Source organism: Haemaphysalis longicornis, unplaced genomic scaffold, assembly GCF_048455015.1.
Source record: "Haemaphysalis longicornis isolate Haplotype H1 unplaced genomic scaffold, Haemaphysalis longicornis Haplotype H1 scaffold_2, whole genome shotgun sequence".
Classification (NCBI taxonomy): domain Eukaryota; kingdom Metazoa; phylum Arthropoda; class Arachnida; order Ixodida; family Ixodidae; genus Haemaphysalis; species Haemaphysalis longicornis.
The window spans coordinates 105,436,077-105,456,113 of record NW_027526295.1 but is presented as its reverse complement, the minus strand read 5'-3'; the positions used below and the strand labels follow the sequence as shown (position 1 = coordinate 105,456,113).

Genomic DNA, 20,037 nt, shown 5'->3' with positions numbered 1-20,037 from the left:
TTGCCTGCGAAACTGATGAGGCTCTTTTCTCCTTTTTTTTTTTGTATTTTATGAGTGGTGCACCATCTACCGCTCTGGCATCCGACCGCGCATGCCCGCCCACACTCGCGTGCGTGCAGCGGCTGGTTTTGGCATCGTCCTCCGGCCGCTTCCCGCTTTTTGCGCCCGCGAAACTGATGTCTGTCTGATTTCAATTCACTCAAAAGGTGCCGGCTTGTTACTATCTCGCTCTTATTTAGAATTTCTATTGTGTTACTCACAATAAACCACATTTATGTAACAGCATAAACGATTTTTTTTGTCACTTTATGGTCACCCCAAAAAAATTACTACAATTTTTTCTCAAAATAAATTCGTCCAAAGAATTTAAATCAGCAATAAAAAAATCGACCCTAGGGGGTCGCATTTGGTGAAAAAATTCGACCCTCAAAGGGTTAAACGGGGCACGATGACCAAATACAACTTTGTATGACTTGAAAAAAGTAGCACTTGGTAATGCAGCCAGCTCCGTGTTAATGACGAAAGATCTTTTGCTAATTAAAAAAAAGCAAGAAATATTGAAACACTTTCAAATTTCATGATGCAGTGATGTGTTATGGCCAGGAATGATGTAATATGGGCCGGCACTGAAAACCTAGGTATTACAGTTTTAACTTCGCTAGCATTCATATGACAGGATCAAATGAATCTACAGACCCCACTACAATCATCCAGTGACCTGTCTTGAGAACGCGTTAGTTCCCTGGCCACCAATCGCACAATCAAGATTCCATGGCGTCACAGAGAAATCGCCGGAAAGTGGCCGCTTCCTCTGTTTTCCTTAACATCTCAATTACTGCTTTGAAGTTTGCGATAAAACTGGTATCACTGTTATGAGAACAAAACAGTCTTTTTAAGGCACCAAACTTGGATTTGGTTTGTCTTCATGGCCCCCTTAAGTTGAGACCATTCAACATATAATCGCACAACTTGTGGTCATCAATTCCCTTATTCAAGAAAACAAAGAATAGCCAGTGAGGGAACTTCAGGAGAGGGAACTTCATTGCTTAGACCACACAAACATCTGTGGAAGCTGCCACTTCAGAACGACTGTGTGAACACTGTACAAACCCTAGCAAAAAAGAAAAAAAAAAGAAAGAAAACACGCCGCGCTGAGTATACAACTTTACAGCTAAAAAAGAGCAAAAGAGGCCAACACTTGTCTCTAACTGGTTGCTCAGTTTGCTCGCATGCTAGTGTTAAAGCCTGGTGGTTGCCTGTTAGAAAAGTGACTGACTACCCAGTCAGGCAACATTCCAAGGCTACAGAACTGCCGACCAAGACAAATTTTCCTTTCACAACAAAATTTTCAAGAAATCCAGGCAGCTTTGTTTTGTACCTGTTTATGCGCACCTGGCTAAATGTTAAATTTTTCGTTTGCGAGAAACTTCCTACAGCTGATGAATTCCCTGGAATCAAACCACTCGACAAACTCTTTCCAGTGCAGTACACCTCTATGGGGACAACGACTGTCTGTATAACTACAAAGCAGAGCCTTCATTTTTGTAAGCTGCTCTGAAATTGACAGCAACCATTTTTGTGCACCGAGAGCAGCTACCAGTTTTCGGCAGTGACGAGGCTTCATTTCGTTACATGACCCTGGCATAAGCCACACTTGCAAAAACAGCACCAGTATTCAGTAGAACGTGCTCCTTTCAAGCAAACGTATAGTGTATAAACCAGACTGTACATCAACCCCAGATCTCGAGGTAAAAATAGCAAGCAAAAAAACATTCTGTGGAAAAGCTCACTGGAAATGTCACTCAAATCCAGTAATTTCCTAACTGCGTAATCAGTTTGATTCCCAGAAATTTCTCTTTCCCTCTTTAAGACTCTAGGAAATCGAGAAATGTGAACAGCAACGAGCTGCAGGCCTTTTTTTAAACAGTCAGAATGCTGAATGTAAAAAAGTGTTGCTTGCTGTTGCTGTTAGCGCAACTGTTGCTGTTAGTAAATCTTTAGAAACCCAGCAAATCGACCGTCCTGCAGTTACAAGCAATTTGTTTCCCTAGGACCAAACACTCAAGTCTAAGTATCCCTCCCTTGAAGCAAAACTACGTAGCTTCTGAAAAACAAAAAAAAAAAAAAAAAAAGAAAGAAAAATGGCACGTAGCCAAGTATGACACAGGTTTCTTCAAGGAACACAAGTTTATTGGGGCAAACTTGCGCTACGCTAAGAACTCAAAGAATACACAAGCGGGGAAGGAGCAGTCAACAAATTTATGCGTAGGCAAGTGTCGGCGAATCTAATGTCGCCGCGTTTGCCATTGCAAGCATTTATCTTTCGGCATTAATCCTTCAAGAACCGTCAAATCAGATCTAGAACACAGGCGATGAAAGATGAACACTGCATTTTAGTGACGGCAGCAGGCGAATGACTCTTCCAATTAAATTATATATAGCCAGTGCAGCACACAAAAGAGATGGAAACGTGCGCTTCACTTCTGACTTAGAGAAGACCACTGGACGCGGCCAGACGCTCGCAACAAAACACACAAACAACCAACATACCAGAGGGTGTAGTTCGCGGCAATATACTACAGGATAGGAGAAACAGCCCACCTGTGCTCACACCAATCACCGGCTTCTCACCGGCTCCATAGCCAGTCAGCCACCAGCTTGTGAGGGGGCCGATGTTGTTGCATAGGACACCTGCAAAACGTCCGACACTCCCTAGCATGAACAAGCAGCCAGATGCAACTCAGACAGCACGCCAGGCTACACACATTCCCCTTTAATCTGTGCTTACAAAAAAAAAAATCCCCAGCTTCATTAAATGCATTAAAGGAGCACTGACACCAATTTTCGGCGTTAATATTATTGCACAGTTCGCTTCCTTCACTCAACAGAATACCCTGGCTGAAATATGAGCAGCCTGCGACGCGAAGAACATAGTTCAATTGGATCTCATTTATCGCGCCAACGAAGCAGCACGCGGAGCAGCACTCAGCAAATGAACATCAGCGTGACATCGCTCCAGCAGAGGAAAAAGAAGTGACGCGACAGCGCTCATCAAAAACTCGCGACGTCACTTCACGCACGCGGCACCACGAGCGACGAGCAGGCGCAACGCCCTCTCAAGCGGGCGCCGGCAACGTCCGCACAAAGCGGTGAGGTCAGGCAGGGAGTCTGTCATATGCGCCGTTCGGGATGAAAGCGCGGGAATTCGAAACAAACGATTTTCGGACCGTTCAATGTAATTAACTATCGCGCGCTGAAGTATATGAAGTGCTCTTTCAGGTTGGCCTGACCATTAAGCATCGATAAAAGCAATAAAAGTGTAACATAAAATTTTCGTGTCAGTGCTCCTTTAATATTGTCACGTAGCCAAAGACGATGCAGTTGTCTTCAAGGAAAACAAGTTTATTGGAGCGAACTTGTGCTCCCCTAACAACCCAAAGAATACAGAGGCGGCGAAGCAGCGGTCAACAAAGTGACTTGCGCAGGCGAGTGTCATCGAAAGGAATACCGCGACGTCTGCTCTGCAGGCTTTTATCTTTCGGCGTGAGTGTTTCTGGAACCGTCGATTTACATCCAGAACATTGTAGATCAGAGAAGATTATTCTGGGTTAGTGACGTTAAGACGAAACAGTCTGCTTATCTGAATGAGATAGCCCTTGCGGCATAAAAATAAAGAACGAAAGACGCGCTTCGCTTGGGACACAAATAACAGAGCCGGGCGTGGCCGAGCAATAAAAACATACAATAAATAAACAAACCCATACGTGGTTCGCGGCAATATGGTACAATGCCAAATTTCACAATATAATGGAAAGAAAAGATTGGCAACATCACGACAAATATGCATGCTCTGTAACAACAACCTGGCAACACTTCTATTACTGTACAAACCACTTGGCCGACCAAACCACTAGACCGACCCTTTGCTCTGTGGTATAAAAAAGTTACAAAAATACTTACGGCAGAACAGTGCACCCCCAAAACATGAATTCAGAAGCTCTGGTGCAGATGACCACCAATTTAATCAACAGCAATTGTGTGTGAACCTCATTTTGCAAATCTGGGTCCATCATGTGGTGTCTGCAGGATTATCTATTCCAGAAGTGGCATGTTGGCAACTTAAAGGGGCACTGACACAAAATTTTGAAGGTGAGATAACTTCGGAAGTAGATTGGTGTGAACACATGTACATCATCTGCAAAATATTAGCGGCAAATACAGCCTAGAACATATTTAAAGTCAATTTTAAAGTGTGCGAAACGCAACCGAGCAGCCAGCAGAAGACCACGCGCAATCGACACCCCTTGGATATTTTGTAAATAAACAACATCCGAACACGTCATGAGTTTGTGTTTGCCGCTTCCACACTGCCGCCGTTTTTCACCGGCTCGCCCGGCTCGCCGCTCCAATCGGAGGGCCGGAGGGCGGAGCTTCTGCTCTCGAGAACGAACGACTCGATCGGTGGCAGCGGAGGCGCTGTGATTTCATCGGCTCATCAGGCAGCTGGCTGCGACCAAAGTTCTACAGCAATTCCAGGCACTCTGTTTCTATTACTTGTTATTTACATTGGACGTGAAAACGCGCCAGAGACACGAAAAGCCCACTGAGCGTGCTGCACGGTCGCTGTGCAGGTGGCGGGCACGGCCGCGAAGTGGCCCAGGCCAGCGCAGGTAGCTCGAATGAAAGCTTGTTACCGCTGCACGAAATTGTACCCAAGTGGCAGCTTATGAGAAAGGAGTTACTGATGCGATGGCGAGTTCCATTAAAAATTGTCAACTGCACCGCTTACGAGAGCGGCAATTGAATATCCGCCGCAGTGCTAAGCCGAACACATCTGTAGGCGGACTTGTAGGCAGACCGGCCGGCGGCTCCCAGCGCGCGTCTTGCCACCCACTGTTTCAAGCGTCGCGCGTCGTTCTTTAGCCGCGGTAGCATTTGCACTCGCAGTGCCTGCATCACATCCACGGTCGCTTTTTAATTAAGCGCCTCACGAGATCAGTACGTGGGGGCATTCGCAGAAACTGCCGGCGATGCAGATTCGACAGTGCTACGGCAGCTCTGCTCTGTGATATCCCTCCGACGGTCACGTGGTCAGCTTTGTTCACATAAAATCCATCGGTTCGCGGCACCCGCTGAAACCGAAACTGCGACTGGCCGCATTGAAAATGCCTCTGATTAAACAACCGTCGCACGCTGAAGCAAATGAGGTTTCTACAGGTGATAAGTAGGTCACTAGCAACTTATCGCAACAAAAAAAAAAAAAAAACAAGATGCAAAATTTTTGTGTCAGTGCCCCTCCCTTTAAGTGCAGTTATGTATAGCACACAACGTAGTTAATCAACCCATACTCCCGCCCTCCCCTCCACCAACACTTTCATACCTGGGCAAACACGTTCACATCACACTGAACAAAAAATAAATGCGGAAACTCCCAGGAGGTAATTGTGGGATAAATGCGTACCCCGCTATGCTGTACACCGAGCCCCAAAAGACAGCTTCATTACTACGCACAGTTGCATGTCCGGGAAGACGTTCCTCCAGGGGAAATATGGGCAGTCTCATAATATCAAATTACGGAGGCCCTAGGGCTTTTATTGAAGACTTTCATTTGACCTCGTTTATAATGCATTGCTTGCATATAATGCATTGTTTGTGGGGATAAACTGGTCGCAGGTAGCGCTGTACCAGCATAATTGGCGATCTATGGGAGAGGACTTTTCCCTGCAGTGGGCGTACACATTATGATGATGATGCATTGTTTAAAATACTTCTGAGGTTAATATATGATATCAGAGTATGATGACCATAGCGCATTTTATTAAATACCCTCATAAGACACCATTCATCATGATGATACACTATCCCACCAAAGCTGGCTCCCCTTATTGACACCATTGCACTGATGGGAACAATTTTTGTTCACGGGCAATTAGCTGTAGAGCGTTCTTGTAAATACCTGCACAATAACCTATTTATCTTATAGATAGGGTAAAGGGGGGCCCTTCATTCTCACAATACACTGAGGTCATTTAAAGTCGGCTTGACTACTATGACAAACAGCGTTGGTAAAAAGACATTTTGTTAAAAACAATATGGGTGTTTTCTTATGGAAACATGATGGCCCTAGGGTCTTTTAAAATGAGGATTTCCTTATGTGGCGAAAGTGTAACACGTCAATAATTAAACATCGACAGACAAGCGACAAGTTTTTTCACCAAGTCCACACCAGAAATACAACGCATTCAAAAAGGCAAAAAAACCCAGATGAAGATTAGACGGTCATTTCTGGAGACAGTTCCACACTGAGCCAGCAGCACTTGACACAACTCGTCCTTCAAAAAAGGCCGTTTTTTTTTACCACTTTTATAGTGCTGAATGCTGTCTGTGCACTGCTTCATCTTCTGTGGCAAACTTTTCTTCTTCTTTTCAAGCTAAAGCTCGGTTACCTCAGAAATATCTGCAAACACCCAGTCTCCCACGTTACCACCAGCTGCCACGAAACATGAACCCAGCCCAGGGTTCGTACAGGCTTCAAAAGCAAGAATTCAAGGGCTTTCAAGGACTTTCAAGGACCAGAAAACACATTTTGAAGGTCCCCACCTAATGTTTTATCTGGGACTACAACTTTTTCAACACAATGCAACAGTTTTTTATTGCACAATACCTAAGCACATTATTGTACATTTAGATAGCCGCTAACGGGTGCGTGAATGCTCCCCCAGCGTTATTTTTTATTTCATGATTGGTATTTAGAGGTTTTTCTTTTTCCTTTATGTTTGCTGAGGCTGTTTGATTTGAAAACTTAGTTAATGTAGCCTGCATCTCCTTCTTTCTCAGCAAGAGTATCGGCTAAAATTAAATCCGCAAGTGTTGCTGCAAGGCAGGGCGAACTATGTACACATCCACCATTTGCACGTAAAAGCAAACGCAGATGGAGCGTATGAGGCACAGCACACATGCAATGAGTGAGCGTCCACAGACTAGATGGAAGATGCAAGATAGAGAACAGAAGCCGGCTTTCACTGGATTGCATCCTGACATGGATTGGATTGACAAGTGCCTGCTCCAAATGTTGCCTCGTAATAATGAAAATCCACCAAACTTGTAATTTCATGCAATACACTGAAACTTGATCATAACAATGTATCTTTACATTTGGTAACACATAAAATCCATGACAAATACTTTAAATTCTTGTGAGAAGACAGGGCCATTGGTTCTCTCCAGAAAAATCAAGGATTTTCAAGGACCCTTAAAAAATTGCAGGACTTCCCAGGCCTTGAAATTGACACTTCTGAATTCAAGGGTTTTCAAGGTTTTCAAGGACCTGTGCGAACCCAGCCTTCTCCTCAAGTGTGACAAACCAAGTTCTGTGCAGTGCTAGTGACCGCCTGCGATGCGTTCCTCTCACCTGGGCCTTCCTCGTCCCACACGGGCGCCACCCGTGCAGCCAGGTACAGGCCCTTGCTGAAGACAGTCTTGGGCATGTCGATCGGCATCAGGTGCTCGCTTCGGTCGTACAGCCTGCACCAAGACGAACGGACAGGGGATGTGAGAAGCGCAGGACTCCACTCCCTCATTGAAAGTACGAGCCCGGCGCTTTCTGTTACGCGTGATGCAACGCAGAGTTTTTAAATGCGAATGCATTTCTTAGTCGGTGGTTGTCTTGCTCCGTCGGCGTGCGCCTGCATTCCTCCAGCGCGAGCGCACGTGAGCGCGCGCCTCGTAGTTCTGCCTTCGTCGTCGTCGTCGTAAATGCAAATGCATTTCTTAGTCGGGGGTTGTCGTGCTCCGTCGGCGTGCGCCCGCAGGTGTTATCTCTCCGCGCTCCTCCTCGCCCCTAGCAACAGCTGTGGCGCGCCTAGCAACCGGAGCAGGTGGTAGCTCGGGCGGGAGTAGCGGAGGGCAAGGGGAGAGGAGGAGCGCGCTCGGGCGTGTGAGGGCGCTCGCATCGCGGAGCTCGGGCGGAGTAGCGGAGAGTGAGTGGAGAGGAGGAGCGCGCTCGGGCGTGTGAGGGCGCTCGCATCGCGGAGCTCGGCGGGACAGAGAGCTCGCGCGCGGGGCGGGCGTGTTGCGCGGGTCTCTCTCTCCTCTCCGCGTACCCTCTCTCCGCTCGCTGCGCTCCGAAAATATATATAAATGCAGTGGAGGCACGCCTCTCTCCGTTACTGCTTGCCGCAGCGCACTCATCGGTGCACCCAATGCATTCGCATTTCCACACGATCCCCTTCGGGGAGGTGGGGGGAGTTTTTTTCAAAATACACCAGTTGGGAAACTCCGCTTCAGAATCAGGGCATCGCGTGCCACCCTGACCTGTTGAAGCTGACCTAGGGGACAATAACTGAACTTGGAAAAACACTCGCCTAACAACACAGGCTAATAAGTAAGGCTTGCTCTTCAAATGAAGAAACAATAAGGTAATTTTAATGTAAATTGACGACGATTCAGTGAGCAATGAAACGGAAGTTGATAGGTGTAACGTAGGGATGGGCGAATATTCGGTATTGTCGAATATTCGATCGAATAGCTCTCTATTCGTTATTCGCTTCGATCCGAATGCCGGTATTCGATATTTTCGAATTATTCGATGCTCCCGAATAGGCAGCTAAAAGCCAAGCTTTTCGGTCAAGCTTTCCGAGAGTGACCCCAGGCTTGGCTCAAAACCCACCAACGCGGACATTTCTATTATCAGTGCCAGCACTGCCGAGTTGCTGCTTTGCCTAGAGGTTCGACGAAGCTCTCGGCCGCCAGCACACTTTAGGTTAAAAAAAAGGGCGGCACTGAAACGACACCGCTCCGAACATAGCGGCACCAAGCCAGCGGACTTGTACAGGCCGCCATTTTGAACAGGCATGCCGCCATTTTGAATAGGCTCGCTCAGTGCGCCTATTCAAAATGGCGGCCAGCCACTTGCGCTTGCTTGGCTACGGCCGAGGATACTAGTGGCTACAATACTTCTTTTTTTTAGCGGAGCTTCTAGGCGGCGCTTAACTCTGCGAGTTTCTAGGCGGCGCTTAAACTTGTAAATGAGCAGCCGGCAGAAACTGCTGCACCTATAGCAGTTGCATAGCAGCTGCACCTAAAAAGCATGTGGCGCAACAGGCATTTCTTAATGAAAACTTGTGAATACAGCAAAGGAAAGCTGTGTGTAAGATTTTGCAATAAATGTTCAACTGGTAATAGTTTTACACAATGCTGTGCCTACGTGAGTTCTAATTATTAGAAAAAATTGTGTACATTAGTCAGGTCACGAGTTGCTCATTTGTCTTTGTGATTTGCAATGTGTACTATTCGAACTATTCGATTCGAAATTATTCGACCAAATCACTATTCGCTTCGAATTCGCTTCGAACCTCAAAATCTATATTCGCCCATCCCTAGCACTGTAACGTTAAGGGTTAAGAAGAGAACAGAAATGGGTCAGGGAACAAGCGCGTGTTAAGGACATATTAGTAGAAATTAAGAAGAAGAAATGGGCGTGGGCAGGGCATGTAATGCGAAGGCAAGATAACCGTTGGTCATTCAGGGTAACAGAGTGGATCCCTAGAGACGGCAAGCGTTGCAGGGGGCGGCAGAAAGTTAGATGGGCAGACGAGATCAAGAAGTTTGCGGGGATAAATTGGCCGCAGTTAGCACAGGACCGGGATAACTGGAGATCTATGGGAGAGGCCTTTGCCCTGCAGTGGGTGTAGACAGACTGGTGATGATGATGCTTTTCAAATTAAGAAACAATAAGGTAATGTTTACTTGTGTTTCCACGGTTTTTTTTCTTTCACAACTTATGGCAGCTGCCCCAAGCAATTGAAAGTACTACTATGTCAACTTTCTGCCGACAAATGACAGGCTAGTGAACTACCCCCTTGCCTGCCCGCCTTTCCCCCACTGCAGGGGGGGCCAAACTGTGGACCTGTTTTTGATACATGGGGCCTACGGAGAGTTTCACAACTGGTGCACAGTGAGTAACCCTGACGCAATCTACCGGTTTGTTTCCAACACAGCCGCTGTTCTTTCAAGCAACTGCTACGTAAAAGGAACTCACTGTTCGACCGCAATGGCCTAGTGGTAGAGTTGTGGGTTCTGATGTGAGAGGTCAAACTTTAGACATTCCCAACATTTTTTTTTTGCCAGGACCCGTGATTTATTGTTAAATGGTTTCTCATATCGGTTTTAGACACTATTTATATAAATAAGGATTCTCTGGCACATTTTTGGCCAGTGCAGGTTCGGAGTGCAGCATACCATCTGCTTGCGCACCCTTTGTCAAAATTTTCTAGGCTTAATCATAAGCCTACCAGACCACAAAGAATTCAAAGAATTAGCTTTACCTTTAAATGCGACACAATTACCTTATGGCAGTGAGAAAGAAAGGCGTTTTTTTCTCTAGCTTTCCGGCATAACATGTTTCAGCCTCGCTCAGGACGTAAGCTTTCACATTGAATTTTTTGCCGCCTGCGTGTTTCTGGCTTGGCCTAGAAAATTTTGACAAAGACTGTACATACAGGAGCATAGATTTTCGTGCGAGAGGCACCGTTGCAGCTACCACATAGGAGCACTCCCACTCCCAGCTGGCTTACCAGAGATGGGAGAGAGAAGTCCCACTAATGCAAATTTTAGGCAAGCTAGCCACGCTTGCATCATGCTGTGCTGACACAGTCAGTTGTAACACAGAGCTTAAAGGAGCCACGAAGACAAAATGCAAGTTTGGTTCATTAGAAAGGCTGCTTTGTCCTGATAGAAATGATACCGATTTCATCGCAAACTTCGAAAAAATAACAGAGACATTAAAGAAACCGTGTGGAGCTGTGGCGACTCACTAGCCAGTTTTCGTCGACTTTTCTATGACGTCACAAAATCTTGTTTGGGCGATTGACAGCGGCCCAACTAACCAATCGCCAGGACACATGACCGGCCGATTGTAGTGGGGCCGCTAGTTTTGTTTGATCGAATCACTCGAATCCTAACGTGCACCTAACCCACCGAAAATTATGTTTTTAGTGCTGGACCATATGACGTCACTCGCACCGATGACACGTCACTGTGGCGCGAAATTTGAAAGTTCTTAAGTACTTCTTGCGTTTTTATCGGTTAAGAAACGTCTTTCGTGGCCGGAATGAAGCTGAGTGAGGTACTGAAGCGTAATTCTTTAAAGTTAACCAAAGTTGTATTTTCTCTTCATGGACCCTTTAAGTGTAACGTTACATTAGACGCCAGCATAGTGGCAGGAATCTTCAGCCCCTAACATTTAATTTGCAAAAAATTTCTCCCACCTCCCCTCGCGGGAACCCCTGTGTAGACGCGACGCATAGGGGGTTTCGTTGTTGTTTCCGTTAGGTTGATTCTCCCATCGCGTGAAACGTGCCGTGAACCCCCTGCCGCGGCTATGACGCAACGTGGCGCGGCTATGACGCAACACAATCCAACACAACCCACTTTAATCCAATCCAATCCAAATCCAATCCAATCGAATCCAATCCAATGCTCCTCGTGAGAGAGTGTTCGCTATCGGAGAGGAGAGGGGGTGAGCGGCGGAGAGCGCAGCTCGCGCGGCAAGGAGAATGGGGGAGGGGTGTGGACGGACAACAACAACGCAGTATGGAGGGACAAGGCGAGTGAATGAGATGCAGTCGCATCTAAAATTCCTCTAGGCACCCAAGTCTGCTCACATGCTTTGAAGGTGAAAGCACGTTGATACTTATCCTAAATGGTGCTTGCGCCTCTTTCATCTTTTTCGTACCTCCATCCTTTGGCGCAAAATTACCCAGACAGACAGACAACAAGGCTTTATGCCTTGACATGGACGTTCCCCATGGGCGGCTGAACTCGTTCTACCCTTGCCATAGCATTCCCCTCTCACCCAGGAAATACTACTGTTCCACCACTGCTGGCAACATGCAGAAGTACCCAAGTAATAGTAACACCCTCGGCTCCCATTCTTGTGAAGCAATTTTTTTTTTTCATGCTAACTCAAACGTGTTTTTTATTTACTGCTTACAGTGGCAGCCATTCCCTGCACCAGACAACAAAAAAAAAAGCACCGGTTTTTCTTACATCGGGACGTCTTTTGGCTTAAAACAATGTACTATTTACAAGGTGCTTGCGGTAGAACGACACAGGTACAGGGTTCGTACAGGCTTCAAAAGCAAAAATTCAAGGGTTTTCAAGGACCTTCAAGGACCAGAAAACACATTTTCAAGGTCCCCATCTAATGTTTTATCTGGGATTATTTATAACTTTTTCAACACAATGCAAAAGTTTTTTATTGCACAATACCTAAGCACGCTAGTGCACATTTAAAAAGGTGCTAACGGGTTTGTGAATGCTCCCCCCGCTTTATTTTTTATTTCATGGTTGGTATTTAGAGGTTTTTCTTCTTTCTTGGTGTTTTTCTCGGGCTGTTTGATTTCAAAACTTCGTTAATGTTGCCTGCTTTGACGGCAAGAGTACCAGCTGAAATTAAATCAGCAAGTGTTGCTGCAAGGCAGGACGAACTAAGCACACGTCCACCATTTGCACATAAGAGCAAACACAGGTGGAGCGTATGAGGCACAGAACACATGCAATGAGCGAGCGTCCACAGACTTATAGATGGAAGATGCAAGATAGAGAACAGAAGCCGGCTTTCACTGGATTGTATTATGACATTATTTGGATTGAGAAGTGCCTGCTCCCAATGTTGTCTTGTAATAATGAAAATCCACCGAACTTGTGTAATTTCACGCAATACACCGTAACTTGATTGTTACAATGTTTCTTTACATTTGTTAACATCTAAAATCCACGACAAACACTTTAAATTCTTGTAGAAAGACAGGGCCATTGGTTCTCTAAAGAAAAATCAAGGGTTTTCAAGGAACATTTAAAAATTCCGGGACTTTCCAGGCTTTGAAATTAACAGTTCTAAATTCAGTTGAACCCCTTTATAAGAGACACGTACCGGGGAGCAGTTTGTCTCTTATACGAGATGTCTCTTATAAGCAGGGAACCATGTTTTCACTTACTAATCAGACCCTAGTTCAATGTGGGCACCGTATGACTAAAATAAGCTCAAAAGAACGCTACAGCATGTTGCAAAAGATTCATTCTAATTTATGTTTGGCCCCAGAATTTATGAAACTCTGTTTGCTTCATGACTGTAATTACACTGTTTTTTACAACCGATTCTACAAGCTTTTTGTCCTTTCCTTGTTTGTGCAAGATGAATCGTAGATGTTGAGTTCACAAGCCTGATGAATAGCCAGAGCGCACAGCTTCTTCCGGTGTGTCCTCAGGCTATTCATTACGCTTGCAGGACTCAACATCTGCAGTGCTTCTTGATTGGGAGCTATGCGAGTGGGAGAGCCCGCATGTGCGATCGCGCTCCATATGGATGGCAGTAAGCTTCAACCACTTCTGTCAGTTGCATTTCCATTGGCAGGGCTTCTCATCGTCATTTCATAGCTGACTGAACCACTTTGTGTTTGCTGAAATTATAATAAATAGCGACTGCAGGTGTCTGTCGTCCACCTGTGCTTCCACAATGGAAGCAACTGCAATTAGAGACTGGTGGCTTTGCATCTGAAGTTAAAATGTCTGTTACAAGTGAGACTGTTGATTAAAGTTCAAGGATGACTTGTCCTTTATAACCAACTGTCTACATCCGATGTCTGTTATAAAAGAGGTCGATTTAATGGGAAAGATAGGGCAGCCAACCATGTGGGTGAATAGTGTCTCTTATAACCATTTGTCTCTTACATCCATGTCTCTTATAACGAGGTTCAACTGTTAAGGGTTTTCAAGGACCTGTGCGAACCCTGCAGATAGTAAGCAAGAACAAGACATCTAACATGCGAATGGGAAGGAGGTCTTTCAAAGTTGGCACTGATGGCGTTAGAGAGAACTGAACGGTGCACAAAGAGCTGTCACATCACTATGGTTGTGTTACATGCAACTCAGGATTTGACGAAAAAGTTTGCAAAAAAGTAAAAAGGGACTCACTGGATTTCCGAAGCCCGGCATGCCAGCTGGTCCTCCCCGCTATCGGCAAGGAACTCCGGTCGTCGTAGAAGGTCCCGCTCCTGGATCTGGAACGTGTTGAAAGCAGTCGCCGTGTCATAACGAACAGCCATTAGATAGGTTTGTTTCACCCAGCAACTATTAGGCTCAATACTGAAAGAACGTTCGCTATTTCAGGGGTGAGACGGCTAAATCAGTTTTGGGAGCAGTTTTGGGAGCAGCGAAATTTCGGTTTTGGAGCAGAAGAACCTTGATTTGGAGCAGAAGAACAACATTGTCACCTTAGGAGCCTAAAAAATCAAATGTTTGGCAACTTGGAGGAGAAAACTGCACTTTTTAATCGGTTTCGATCGTGCATAACACTGAAACAGCCTTTCAATAAAGTTTTTCTGCCATTTTTTTTTTACTTCTTATGCTCTGTGCATAGATAGCATGGAGTGCCGCCTAAGTAATTGAATTGAAAAAGTAAGCAATCGTAAGGCATTTTAAGTATCATGTGGATGCCGAAACTAATATTTTTGTAATCCCACACTCGGCATTACGCACAACAGTAGAGAGCCCCGGCGAAAGTTGCGCAAAGCGAGGGTCACTGACAGTCGTCGCACCCCACCAGCCCTCCCATTTCAATCCCCAAGGTGCACGTTCCCTACGATCGTAATTTGAGTAACGCTGGTATGTTTAGCAACCTCTCTCTTGGCTTTATTTCACTTCAGATAGATTAACCATTATTACTAGCGTGCAATAATATCCCGTCCCGCTATCGGACACTGCTTGAACATTTTGCGGCGATGTAGCCTACGCTGCCACTTCTGCATGCAGTGTCGATCGGGCCATTCCCGTGGCTCGCAAGCTCGCTGTCAAAGGCTGCAATAACTCAGCGTTTTATAACACTGCAATGTCTCCGAAATTTCATTTTAAGCCCCCATGTTGTTTTCGATGAACTCCAGTCTTTCGAGTCGCGCAACTTCCCACAACAACTCAGACTAAATCAAAACCCAGCCACCCCATAACCAAAACCACGGAAGAATTAGCGAAGAGCACTCTGCCTGAACCCCGAGCAACTGCTTCGCCCGGCGGCCACATTTTCAAATCTTCACCACACCAAGATGGCGGCGCTCAGTAATGTCGTTCCGGAGATGCGGCGCTCCGAAAATTGCTGTTTTTTCATCAACTTGCACAAGCAGTTTGTCGCCTCCGTACACAGAAGTATTAAATGCAGAGCATTTCAGTAACTCACGATGTCACCCGCGTTGACGTCCGTAGTCGTAGTCCGCACCCCTCCCCCTACACTATATAAAAAGAAATACTATCCGGCGCCTGGTTTCGATCCCTCCACCCTGTGGGCGGAACTCAATGTACATGGTGCTCTACCCACTGCGCCACAAAGCCGACACAGAATGGGAGGCTACGAACGCGCCTTATATCCTTGACTCATTCAAACTACGTCAAGAAGCCACTGATACAATGCATTCACTACCACCAACTCCCCAAACACCAAACGTTAACGCAATACACCCACCCCCTATGCGACGCATTTACTCGAGTCCCCCTCGCGGGGAGATGGGCCCAATTTGTTTTTCTGCAGGAATTTGCAATGGTTTTCGATGGGAAAACTTTAAAAACTCGCAGAATTTTATAACATGTGCAACCCGACATTGTCATTTGTGAAAAAAAACTGTCTCGGGGACAATTTTATGCCGGTTTTTTATTGAATGATCTCTCAAATAAACCTTTACAAACAGCATGACCTTGGGGGTGCTGGAAAATTATGCCATCAGTAGGCATTTTTCCCACTGAAACTGACGGGAGCGTTAAAATCCTTGGCTCTCGGGCTGTTTTGGAGCAGTTTGGCGCAATTTTTGCAATTTTCAAGCTTTTGGAGCAGCCTAGCGCAGGAAAACAAATTTGTATCAAAACTGCGCAATATGCGCAGCTGTCTCACCCCTGCTATTTGACAGCTCGCCTAATCCTAGAATCCTGGCTTTGCATGCACGTTACAGCACGAAGGTCAAGTGCAAGTGTCCCATGGGTTATAAAACTTTTTCTGCAGCAACGACAATACAGAGGAACCGGGGTCTAGTGCCGTGCATAAAAGCAGCATTCGCTGGTCCGTATTAAATAGAGAGTTAATTTAATTTAAATCAGTTTATAGCTTTACTGCAATAAACGTTTTTCTGCTCACTAAAATATCTTGGGTAATTATTAGGCAATACTCTCGTGTTAAGACATACAGCATTGCCAAAAAGTAACGTCTTAAGAAATACTCAAGAAGAAGTCTCGCTACATTTAATAAATGTGTGACCAAAGTAACCTGGCCCTGGCTGCCTACTGACGTACAGTCAGGCTTCTGCATGTTACCTAAACACTACTGAGTGGTCTGGTGCAAGGCTGAATTTTAAAAGAAAGAGAGTAAAGAAAAAAAGAGACCACTTACGGAGCTGCTAGGAAGTACTGCGCGTCGGACTTCATGGAGCAGCTTCCTGCAGTATTTGCAGCGTGGGCCGCTATAGAGGGAAAATGACACAGCCTGCAGTTCAATTGACTGAGTGTGGTACATGCATGGCCCAAATTTTTCATCTCGCCACAGTTTCGTGGCCAGACGCAAAAGAGATGCGATTGACAACACAGGGACAGCAAATCCTTCCCTCCCCTCAGAAATCATCCACACTATGCCACATCGTAAGAGACGCCTTCAGGGGCAACGTCACACTCTGTACGCCATGGACAGCTTGAAGCTATTTTGGACCAAACCAGTACAACACACAACATGCTAACGAGAGACCGTCAAAGAATGCTCTCGCTTTAATCGCGGCCGCGGCGACCGCTTTTCTGATGGAAGCGAAAAGCAGAAATGCCCGTGTGTACCAGATTTCAGCACACGTTAAAGATCCCCAGGAGGTCAAAATTAATTCGGTGCCTTTTACTACGACGCGCCTTATCGCCTGCAATAAACCCTACAATCAATCAATCAATTAATCAATCAATCAATCAACCAAGCTTCAATCACTGAACTCCCCTAAGGGGCACGTTGACATAGCACCTTGCAATTATTTAGCAACAGGTCCAGAGATGAATACATCAGCAGGAGGTGATGTGGTAGCCCGCGTACAATGATCTTTGCTGTCACCTTCGTGGAAACAGGATGTTGGCCCAGAAGGCAAATTTAAACCATAATTGTCGCCGTCGCATTCACCAACGTATGGACCATCAGAAGCCAAAACAACCCTTGTTGTCAACATCTTCGACAATGCAGCAGACTGGCCAAGAAGCTCAATCAATGCCATCACAATTGCCGTCATCTTCATCCAGGTATGAAGTCGGTCGCCAAAAACAACTGCCAACATTGCCATCCCAGTCTTCAAACGGGCAGGTGAAAAGAGTAATAGAACTCGTTCACAACAAGATGCCGTGCGGGACCACTTTCAAGCCCAAGACAACCCCCAAGCATGCCACCCAAAACACCGAATGATCCAGAAACCCAGAATGCATGCATCCGCCACCAGAAAGAACCCAGCAGTACGAGCCGAAGAAGAAGTAGCAGTACGGTGAAGACAAGCCAGAGCCAGAGCCATGAAGACTTTCCAGAAGTCATTACCTAACAACCCCTGCAACCACAGCTCCTTGCTGGTTGACAACCTAAGGTTTGCCAATAACCTAGCAGGGTGGTACAAGCCTTTATTCATCAGAAATTCATAACATGCCATACCTACCAAAGCTATTAGAACTGCAACCACTGAACTTAGTGAGAGACCCATCTCACCGCGCATCCTTTTTACGCACATATCGAGAGGAGAGTACGTAATTAAGTGTTCGGTTGCAAACAACCCGACAATCCTTATCACAGACCATGACTGTGCTTCCAGAGCTCTTTGACAACAGCTAATGAACAAGTCAGCAGACTTGGCTGATGCTTTCATGAAATGCAAATTCTAGCATGTGTACATATATAGCCGACGTAAAAGCTTGGGATCATGTTAAATAAATGCTCCCTTTTAATTATTCCTGTCGCTTCGCGCGGATAATAAATTCTTCTCCAAAGCTGAGAACCTCTTCAGAACCTCTCACTATAGCCGTTTCACTCTGAATGACTCCACCACCACCACCACCCGCTCTGGTGGCACGGTGGCTGAAACATTGTGCTGCTGAGGCCAAGGATGAGGTTTAATCCTGGCAATGGTGGCTGCTTTTTTGATGGAGACGAAAAGCAAAGACACCCGTGTGTTCGAGATTTTGGCTGACATTAAAGAACCCCAGGTGGTGAAAATTAATCCGGAGCCCTCCACTATGGCAGCCTTGGCTTGTTAACACCCAAAATTTCTTTCCTCCAGTATGACCACCGAGGTAGCATGTAAGGCACCACTCTCATCAACTAAGCATCAGTTTTAATTTCACTGGCAGTAAATTACCCCACCTTCACAAGCCCTCGTATGTGAACTGAATAGACAGTTTTGAATAGAAGAACAAAACTTGTATAGAGCAGGCAGTGTTGTTGGTCCCTAGGCAACCTTGAGGACACTGAAGCAAATTTGTTGAAGACTTACAAATTGTAAATTTTAGCTAATGTAATTTATCACTGCAATTGATCATTTGACTATTTAGTGGAACTCTCGAACCTTAGGCTATCTGTAATAGAAGGCAGAAAAGAACGTACCGTGTGCCGTCTGCAGCCACTGCACCAACTGCGGTAATAACGTCGCATTGATGTGCAATATGTTTTCGTGCTATCCCAACTTTCAAATTTTCACTTTTACCAATTTCATCGTTAATATTGGGTTCTTTTTTCCCACCGAGGTTGTGCCGGATAAACACAGGAGCGTTCCACTAAACTTAGCCCTGAAAACGTGCCAGCGTGCCAAGACGGCCAACGTCAGCAAATTGGCGGGAAGGACGGTGGGAGGGATACGGTGCTTTCGAATGCACTATTCTCGCTAAAAAATACGCACAAATCGGTTAGGAAAACTTGAAATATGGCCTATGCCTTTTAGAACTTAATCCTGTAAAATAATTAAACAAACTTGGAACTTAGTTGTGTCCCCTTTAAATGTTTGCAATCTTCAGTTCCTTTAGTGAAGGGGGCTCCTTGGTAAACGACAACAGCTCAACAGACGTGGCATTTAGCAAGGTTCTAATTTAATTTAATAATAACTTGAAGCTGACCAGTGTATTCTTACTAGCGATATCGGTTTTATCACCCCTTTGGCCACAAGAGCCGCTAGATATCTAGTAGCCGGCATCCCCGGTTGACAAACCAGATTAGAATAATGTTTTGTTATGCACCACACAGGCACATTTTCACGTAGCCTTTCGAAAATGCAGTTTCTGAAACTAGCCACGCAAAAGTATATTTGAGTGTTCCTTTTTTCGAGAAACTTAAGTACTAAAGGACTGTAACTCGTCACTTGCCCTCCTTTATGTAATGCCTTCGGGCCTTTAAGGATGAAATAAATGAAACTGTGAAAACACCTCATGTTATTAGAGAACAATAGCCTGAAGATGTCCGCATAATCCCGTAGTGTGCAACTCCTCACCGCTCCAAAAATGATTGTCTGCGTGAAACACACCTATGCTCTGTTTTTGTTTCGATTCCAACCTAACAGAGGCTGAAAGCGTGACGTGCAATTTTAAAACAGTGTCAGGCCAAACAAACCAGCAAGGTGCTCTAAGTACACTTTTGCTCCCAAATCGTTTCCACAGCCATTCATGCCACACAAACAGTGAAGAGAAAAAAAAAAAAAAAGAAAGGGAACTTAGCTGGTGCACAGACCTTAAGAGAGGTGCCCAGAAGCCAGTCAGGGGTTGCGGCGGGGCAACGCAGGAGAGTGCTTCTTTGTGCAAGCAGGACAGGGTCAAGATCTCCCAGAGAGCTTCAGCATAATGCTTGTACATGCCAAGCAGAGACCCTTCCACACCCCCCCAAGCAAGGCAGATACAGCCCTCGTGCACTGGTGGCTATGGATATGATCATCACAGCAAAACAAGTTTCTGCTAAATAACATTGGTTTTATTTTGCTCTCCTTTCCAAAATGCCTGAAGACCAGAATATGC

General features: G+C 45.7%; 1 protein-coding gene across 3 annotated transcripts in view; it reads right to left on the bottom strand.

Moving 5' to 3' along the window:
- LOC144169093 (DNA (cytosine-5)-methyltransferase PliMCI-like) overlaps nt 1–20,037 on the bottom strand; it is a 150,967-nt gene that overhangs the window by 94,266 nt on the left and 36,664 nt on the right. For all 3 annotated transcript variants that reach the window (XM_077698103.1, XM_077698104.1, XM_077698102.1), the window contains 4 exons: nt 16,427–16,496; nt 13,975–14,060; nt 7,412–7,524; nt 2,602–2,691 (listed from right to left, as the gene is read on the bottom strand). In XM_077698103.1, coding sequence (XP_077554229.1) covers nt 2,602–2,691; nt 7,412–7,524; nt 13,975–14,060; nt 16,427–16,496 — 359 coding nt within the window. The remainder of the gene's footprint in view (nt 1–2,601; nt 2,692–7,411; nt 7,525–13,974; nt 14,061–16,426; nt 16,497–20,037) is intronic.